We start from the raw sequence: 8771 nt of genomic DNA on the forward strand, positions 1-8771 counted from the left end.
TATATAGTAGAGTGCATCATCGGTCTATTTTCGTACCACCAAACATGCACACGATCAGCAGCGCAAAAAATTTTATGCAAAATGTATTTTTAATGGTGGTTTTGACCACTGCTAAAGACCTGTGGGGAAACCGGGTCTTTATCGGCCATTCAAAACCACTTCTAAAAGTGTGTTTTTCAATAAAAAATGAACATGTGGTGCAAGGCGAAAGGGGGGTCTGATGATACCCCTTTCATTCTCCAATGCACTCTATATATATATAGGGTCGTCAAACCAAAGGTCCAAAATCTACAACCAACTGATCGGACGGCTCTCATTCTCCAATGCTTAGCGTTTTGTCGATTGGACCTCATTTATTTATTTTTTATAATTTATTTAATAAAAAATATTTTTTACATAAAGACTTTAAGAAATATAGGCATGTTTTTCAAAAAGTGAAAAATCGATGTCTCACAATGCATTTAAAACTTTACAATACAAAATATTGTACGCCATTGATTTTTTGCACTTTAAAAAACACATCAAAAAATCATAATCCAAAATATGTTGTTCATTAAATGAATGATAAAAATTCAATATGTAAAGTCTAATCCATGAAAAACTCAATCCTTACAAAAGGAACATCATCGATTTTCAGTGGCGGTAGATTTTGGATGTTCCTTTGGTTGGACGTCTCTCTCTCTCTCTCTCTCTCTCTCTCTCTCTCTATATATATATATATATATATATATATATATATATATATATATATATATATATCGAACGCCCAATCGTTGAACGGGGTCGGACACTCAGTGTGTACGTTATATATAGGAAAAGTATTAGCTGTCTACTTGTAAGGAGTTCTTTATTAAAAGCTGTAATTTTTCCATTGGGTCGGTGGAGAATCATCTTCTTTTCAATGTATGTAAGACTTTGCAGGCGTTAAAAACTCAACAGTTTAAAATTTAAAATGTATTAAATTTTAACCTTAAAAAAGTATGATCCTAGAGTTGATTTCTATTATTTTGATCACATTGAACATGAGGTTAAATATATATATATATGTTTAGAGAGAGAGAGAGAGGGAGAAATTTGTAGATACTCACACCTTAGGTGCTAAATGGGTTTTTTTGCCCTTTCAGTATTTTTTTTCAGTTTCAACCCCATAAATGTGTTGGGCATCATAGATTTACGAGGAATTTACACCTGGATCATGTGTTTTGGATGAAAAAAATGATATTTGAAACCTTAAAAATTTACAAAGATTTTAGACCATTGATTTTTCAAACCTTATAAAAACCCACCCATGTATCAGAATCTAATACTTCAAGAGCTGATCCTTATAAAATCAAGTACATAGATCATATCTATAAGGTCAGAATTTATAAATAAAATAAAAACAGACTGAAAAACCCATTTAGCACCTAACATGTGAGCAGCTACCAATCTCTCTCTCTCTCTCATGGATCCAAGCATGCGTCAGCGATCTATGTCAAAGCTTCGGCGATCATGGATCCAAGCATGGTCTGCAGTTCTGTCTCATAATGGCAATGTTGAATCACAGTCTCCGTTCTTTGGTCGTAACCTTGCTCCGAACGGATTTTTTCGTTCTAAAGAAGGCTACCTCGCTCTCCTTCCGTCGGGGGTGGACCGGTTTCCGACGAACCTGATCTGGGGCAAGGGTCCCACTCCGAGATCATGTTTCCTGGCTTGGCTAATCTTACACAATCGGGTGCAGACTGACAACTTCCTCAAATCCATCGGATTTCATCTGCCGAGTAAATGTGTGTTGTGTGAGGCGGCTGAAGAATCTGACTTTCACCTTTTTTGGGAGTGCTCTGTTTTTCAAAACATCTTTAAGGTGACTTGGAATAAGCCAGGGGTCAGCGTGCGTCAGGAATCGTTCGCCAATGATTTGTTGTGGGGTCCTCAACCAGTTCGTCATTGCAACAAATGGCGTATTATTTGGCGAACTTGGCTTCTCTCGTCATGGTGGGTCGTATGGATGACTCGCAACAACGCTATTTTTCGGCATATTCCGGCAGTGTTCAACAACATGGTGAACCTTATTTTGGCGGACGTATACGCCATTCTCCGCATCAACATCCCTGATCTGCAACACCATCTGCCTCCAGGGACCATTCATGATCCTGGGTGATGCTCGTCGCCTAACTGTATTTGCTTCTTGTTTTTTCTTCATTCTCTACTTGCATCTCTCCTTTTCTTTTTTTCCTTTTTTGGGGCTCCTTGGCATGTCTTGGGCCCGTGTTTGGTTTCTCGGTAGGTTCAATGTTGGTTGAACCTGTTTTCGTTTCGTAATGTTGATGGTTATAGTTCGGCTCTCTCTCTCTCTCTCTCTCTCTCTCTCTCTCTCTCTCTCTCTCTATATATATATATATATATATATATATATATATATATATATATATATATATATATATATATATATATACTCTAACTAGAAACACCAAACCCTAGGACGTTGTATATCCACAGTGGCTGTGTATAACAGGTAACCCCCCTGTTCATTAATGGAATACTCCACAACTTGGAACACATATACGAGATTGAGAGAGACTTGTCCCTTTGCCTATCTCTAAGCAAAGCCATACATTGTGAAAACGAAATGAGATAAAGAAGCAATAGCAAGTAGCAAGGACTGCTGTGAGCCTGTGATAGAGAAATGGAGAATAAGACAACCATGAAAGGACAAAAATCAGAAAACGAATTTTCATGCACCCGTTGCACGGTACGGGCCTTTAGATTTTCTAAAAGATTATGGGCATTAGATTCAAATCGTACACTACAACTTGTACCCATTCCCAGTCCTGGCTCTAGTGTCAGATTGCAATCGTAGGGCCATGGTTGCACCACCTTGGCTAAGCTCATGCAACTCATGCCTCCTAAGTCCTAACAACGCATTGCAACATCAAATTGGCGAGGTACTTGAACCCACCCATTGTGGGAAGTTCTCCTATATCCTAAGTTTGAGTTTCCATGTGAGTCGGAGGATCGCCAAGCAGAAGTCTCTCTCTCTCTCTCTCTCTCTCTCTCTCTCTCTCTCTCTCTCTCTAGAGAGGAGCGCCAACAGAGTTTTATACCACCAAGACAACCACAGGAACGGCATGTAAAAACCAGCGAGGCCCAGGTCTACGATCCGAGGTGCAGTTTATTCATGTAATAAACAAAATCAGCAAAGCGCTGCACCAACCACTGACATGGTCAAAGCCATCTTAACTAAGAGACCAACATGCTAAAGAGTCAAGACACTATTTGGCCAGGTCTTTTAAAAACCATCTATGCCACCACCGCCGACGACTAACATGACAGAACAAGCCCAGTCGGCCATTGTTGTACAATGGCTTGAACATGGCTGAGGAAAGGTCATAGCTTACAAGGTTCTGGGGAGTAACCCTGGACCCAACTACAGAGTCCTTCAACCTAGGTCTGGTCCTTTCAGGTCCAGCCCAGACCTGTTCTCTAACCCAACTAGACAGCCCCGGGGGAGTCCAGTAACCTATCAGCAAGGCAGCGCCTTCCAAGTTCATGGGGACCAAACAAGATCCCTCACAAAGAAAAGGGGCAGATGAAAGGGAAACAGAAAAGCATAAAAAAGAGGGCATTGAACAGAGCAGACCACCCTTTGACCTGTCAGACAAGACATAACTGCAACGTGATTTGGAGAGAAACGAGGACCAAAAAATCATGGCTTTTGTTGATCAAGGCAAGCATTTATTGAACATGATGTTAGGAAAATTTGAAAAACAACCATGGTAATTTTGTTAAAGCAAAAAGTAGTAAGGTACCATGCTTCTCTGACGCATCACCACCCTTCCACCCCAAAACCAGTGCATTCCATATTCTATCATCACCAAACCAAGGGGAACAAGGTAAAAGACGGGAAAGAAAAGTAGACCACTGCACAAGGAAAGCTCTCAATCATCCCATGCGACAGAGAGAGCAGCAGGGAACAAAAGAAAAAGCAGTGGCCTGTGACCACACACAAAATGGGGATGATGGAAGAAACGATGTAACAAAATCACATATAAAACGGCTGATCTACAACTACATAAAAGCTTTATATCATCATCATTCACCAGTCGCATTTTACAGTGCACCCCAATTCCCCCAAAGCATCCAATGAACACCAACAGTTAAAGCACTACCATATTCAGCACCAAAAATAAAACCATGATGGATCATTTCTTGCTCTTCAGTTGGAACCTCTGTCTGGTTCAGTGGAGCAACAGCCAATAGGTGCTGGAATAACAAGTTCCAACCGTAAACTAGAAAATTGTTCTATCCATAGTTACAGACTAGATAAAATAACCAAGATCACCATACATGGCAACGGCAACTACTACAAGAAAAAGGAAGAAAAAAATTCCAAAGAAAACTGTTGGATCGCCGCAGTCCTTACCTCCAAGGAGACAGAAACACAGGTCAGTCAATGCCTACACCGTCCACACAAAGTTGGGGGCATCTTCCCGTGGCCCAACCACCGTCCGGTAGACATAGAGCTTCTCAACCCTCTGGCTGTCACTCAGGCTCTCCTCCATTGGATCCCTATCATTGATGATCTCAACATTGACCCTTGGTGCCTTTTCTGCGAGCAACTTGCATCCATGGAAAGTAACATTGCACGACGACATCCAAAGGGATCGCATTGTTTGATACTTAGCCACATCTTCCAATAGCGCTTCATCACCAAAGGGGCAGTCCCTGATCTCTAGCTTCCTCAGATTCTTACAGCCCCTTAATACATGCTGCATTCCCAAATCACTGTCGCCCGCAAAAGCAATGGACAGCATCTCCAGACATTCAGCATACTTGCCAATGTAATAGAATACCCTGTCAGTGAGCAGGCCCGACAGAGACAAGCGGCGAAGGTTTTTGCTGGACTGAACAATAGCGCCAAACCCTTCATCCAATGGTTGCATGGTTACATGATCAGGCTTCTTTGGTTCTATGATGCAGAGCCTGAACCGAGTGAAGCGTGGGCAATTCTTGGCAATGGCTATCAAGGCTGCATTTGTCATCTGGTGACAAAAGTAGAGAACTGAATGAAAGACGGGGCAACCCTTTGAAACAGCAATCAGACCTTCTTCAGTCACAGCATCATGCCCTGCACCGTAAGGGTCAGATGGGAATACCCGCAATTCCTGCAGCTCCTTACATGTTGATGCTACCACTTCAAGTCCTGTGTCTCCGATATGGTCCAATACCTGCAAACATTTAAAGGATTAGTGAAGCTAGATAGACAGAAACAAGATACAGCGTGCTGCTTAAAACTCCAATAACTATCTAGTAGAAGCCAAAAAGAAACACAACAGTTGTGAACATTTCAATTACAACTCAATCCATAGCAAAATGCCATCGCACTTAAGAATGTAAGGTTGGCTGGGAAACAAAATGAGCTGCTGGTGGCTCAGGTTGTGCTCAGTTCATAAAGAGCTCACTTGAACTTGTAAAATAGGAATGGCAAGCCAACATGAACAACAGGCGTTCGTCTCATATCAGCTCATATAGGCTCGTTAAGGAGTAGTAAATATAATCTACATATATCACACAAGGCCATGTAAAATAAATAGCTGAAGTGTTTGGCTTGCAAGGAGTTAGTTTAGAGTTCAAATCAGTCATAAATCTCGGTTTTGGAATTTTGTCCACAAGGGATAAACAGACGAATGTTGCTATATTTAAATTTTAAAGTAAATAATAAAATGTGTAAAACTGGAACAAAAACATTACAAATATATAAAAATGGTAATATCACATGCAATATCATGATATCTTGAAAACATCACGATTTTTTGGGGGTTATATCAGGTTTTGAAAATGTCACGATAAAATTGCAATATTTCCAAAATACTTTCGATATTTGTCATGGTGGTTCAAATCTTATGGTTTTCTGCTTCAAAACGATGCATTTTTCTGTAAGGAAATCACCTTGAGCTTGGCTCAATAGGTCTAGAGCTCAAATCATATTAGTTCCAGTTCTAAAACAATGTATTTCTTTTGTAAACGAGTCTGCTTGAACATGGCCTGTAGCTGAAGCTCGGCTTGGCTCACTACAGAGATAACCGAGCTTGAACCCCTCATGTTCAGCTCCTTTGGATCGTTTACCAGGCCTGCTATAAGGCTCCCTCAGCATGTCAAACAGAAGTCCTATATGCATGCAACATACTTAGGAAACTAATGCAATGGAAGTGGAGAAAATAGGACAGTAGAAACAAGAGAATCAACCAGCGTTCTGAGACAGGGTTTTCATAGCTGTGGAAATCTGATCCACCGGCAACAAACAAAGAAAAAATCCAGTTGTGAGAGAACATAACATACCCATAATCGCTGAAGTTTAGGACAATGGCGAACCAACTCGATCAACTCGGCACTTGGTAATATTGCATAACTCAAGTTCAATGAGGTCAAATTAGCACAAACAGGGTAAACTGACGGCAGATACATCGGAGCAACTTCCCAGAACCCAGACAAGCTCCTCACGGACTGGCACTTGAGGAAGGCACTGACCATGTCGAAGTGCTCCGTGCGAGGTTCCGGTGAGTATCCACTAGTACCCAGGTCCACCAACTGAGGCGCTCTCAGAAGAATCCGGTAAAGAATCTCAAGAGGAACAGGGCGATTTAACCGCAAGCTCTTAAGGTTTGGGCACCTTGCAACCAGCCTCTCAAGCGCCCCGAAATTTACTTCACCTTTCAGGCAAGCAAAATTCAGCCGCTCAAGCGATGTGCATGAATCAGGGAAGCAGCTGAGCCAGTGCCCCCTGTGATCTTCGATATCGTTCTCTTGCAAATCCAGCTCTCTAAGGTGCCTATAAATTGCAGACCAAAAAACCAAGAATACAAAAAGACTAAGTTAATACTTTTAACTCCAGCAGCTCGCTGATCACAAGCATCACCAGAAACAAAAAGAACATACATGAAAAAGAAAATCAAGTTTCGGAGCCAGGTTTCCTTGCTGCAACAAGGACAATATTAGCTTGGAGCCTTGAATCTACCATCCATTTCCAAGATGGAGAACCCACAAGCTTAGGGATTTAAGTCACCAATCAATGGCCAAAACTGAGCCTGTCCATCTGTAGTAAGTTCTAGTCATCAAGGAAATCCCCAACTTGATGTTCTGGCCTACTTCCGACAAACATCGATGTAAACTCAAAAGGATTCTTGAGCAACTTGAAAACAAGGCACAACGTATTCAGCAACAGAGCCAAACAAATAAAGAGAGTAACTGAGAGAATCAAAATTATAAAAAGAAAAAAGGGAAAAAAAAAGACATCCAGAAACAATGGGGGTGCCAAACTCACCTGCAGTTTGCAGCAACTGCAGCAATACCGTCCGTCGTAAATCCATCGCAGCTGATAAGAACCAACGACTTGAAATTCGGGAACGAACGAGAAAGAAGCTCCAGGCCCTCATCGGAGACTACCATCCTCTTCAACCGGAGCTCCTCAAGCCACGGGCAGCTCTTCGCCATGGCTTCGATCCACGGGTAAACCTCGCCTCCCCAATCTTGGGGGACCAGGTTGAAATCAGCAAAATGAGGCTTACCCTTCAACGTAAGAGATTTGATCCGCGGGAACCTCCTGATGAGCCTCTCCGGACTGATCGCATAGCAATTCCCTATGAACACCCGCTCCCTCGACCACCTCTCGAGCCGGAACCACGATTTGCACACCAGCGACACCGAATTCCGATCGCGGTGGCTCGAGATGAAATCGAAGATATGCTCGACGATCTCGTCCGGAAACGAAGTCATGCTCTCAGAATCCGACACACCAATCAAGCCCTTCCCTTCCCCGCGACAATCCTGTCCAAAGATTATCTGAAAACACCAGAACAAGCCTAGATTTTCCCTACCCACGAAAGAGCTACCAAAAATAGGAAAAAATGGGGGGAAATCAAAGCACCCACCATCCAAATACCTTTCCCCTCAAATCTAGACTAACTACTAAGCCAAAGACCCACTACCCAAGTTCACATACTCTAAACCCTAACCCTAATTATGCAATCAAACCCTTGACTACTTCCACCATGAACCCTAAAAGAGCATAAACTTTTACCTCGAAAAGAAACCTTTCCTCAACTAAAGAGCCCCAAAAGTGCCCCTATATCTCCCCCAAAGAACACCGTTAATCCCTCCCAATCTCTCAAAAAAGGAGATGAAACCTTCACATAAATGGAAAAAACACCCAAAATTCGTCATAAACCCTGCCGTAACCTCTGTAATCTACCTAAAACCCCATTTCTCTCATCAGGGTGAACAGAAAACGCACCTCCATCCAACCCCGATCCCCCAAAAGAAAAAGGAAGAAGAAGAGGAGGAACTTACACAAAACCGTAGATCTACAGAGAAGTAATAAAAAACCTTCAAGAGTGAATCAAAATCTCACTTAAAAAAAAAAACCCAAAAAAAGAGGAAAAATACTCCATTCTACACCACACCCCAGCCCACCCTCCTCTCCCGCCCCTCTCTCTCTCTTTCTCCATCTCTTCATCGCGTCTTCTACATTTAGAGCTCTCTATCTCTCTCTCTCTCTCTCTCTCTCTCTCTCTCTCCAACAAAATGGCTGTTTTTTTACTTCTCTGAGTTTTTTAACTCGAGGTGGTAACCATGGTTAAGCACGAGGGCCACGCCCATCTCTATCCATCTGCCCTGAGAACGGACGGCCAGGATGGTGCCTGTCCGCGTGTGACAAGGAATACCAACCGTAAGATGCCGACCCCGGGCAGGCATGCTTCCTTATCTACACTGTCTTAGATCCACGCTGCTGGCCA

The 8771-nt window shown here is 42.4% G+C and overlaps 1 protein-coding gene across 1 annotated transcript; it reads right to left on the minus strand.

Moving 5' to 3' along the window:
* Positions 1–4037: 4037 nt before the first annotated feature.
* On the minus strand, positions 4038–8568 carry LOC149840417 (protein AUXIN SIGNALING F-BOX 2-like). The gene is made up of 3 exons (XM_090003156.1): positions 7301–8568; positions 6319–6808; positions 4038–5207 (listed from the first exon to the last, which is right to left on the minus strand). Exons 1-3 carry the CDS (start codon positions 7750–7752, stop codon positions 4437–4439), a joined length of 1713 nt encoding a protein of 570 aa, XP_089859282.1. The 5' UTR covers positions 7753–8568; the 3' UTR covers positions 4038–4436.
* Positions 8569–8771: the final 203 nt, after the last annotated feature.

Source organism: Nuphar pumila, chromosome 4 (genome assembly GCF_984573655.1).
Source record: "Nuphar pumila chromosome 4, dmNupPumi1.hap1.1, whole genome shotgun sequence".
NCBI classification, from domain to species: domain Eukaryota; kingdom Viridiplantae; phylum Streptophyta; class Magnoliopsida; order Nymphaeales; family Nymphaeaceae; genus Nuphar; species Nuphar pumila.

What these genes read in the sequence shown, in the direction of transcription:
- LOC149840417 (XM_090003156.1), bottom strand. Translation starts at nt 7,752, where the DNA reads ATGACTTCGTTTCCGGACGAGATCGTCGAGCATATCTTCGATTTCATC. An exon ending in GCAGTTGCTGCAAACTGCAG is followed by an intron (nt 6,809 to 7,300) that starts GTGAGTTTGGCA and finishes TGCAATTTATAG; the next exon opens with GCACCTTAGAGAGCTGGATT. An exon ending in CTAAACTTCAGCGATTATGG is followed by an intron (nt 5,208 to 6,318) that starts GTATGTTATGTT and finishes AAATGTTTGCAG; the next exon opens with GTATTGGACCATATCGGAGA.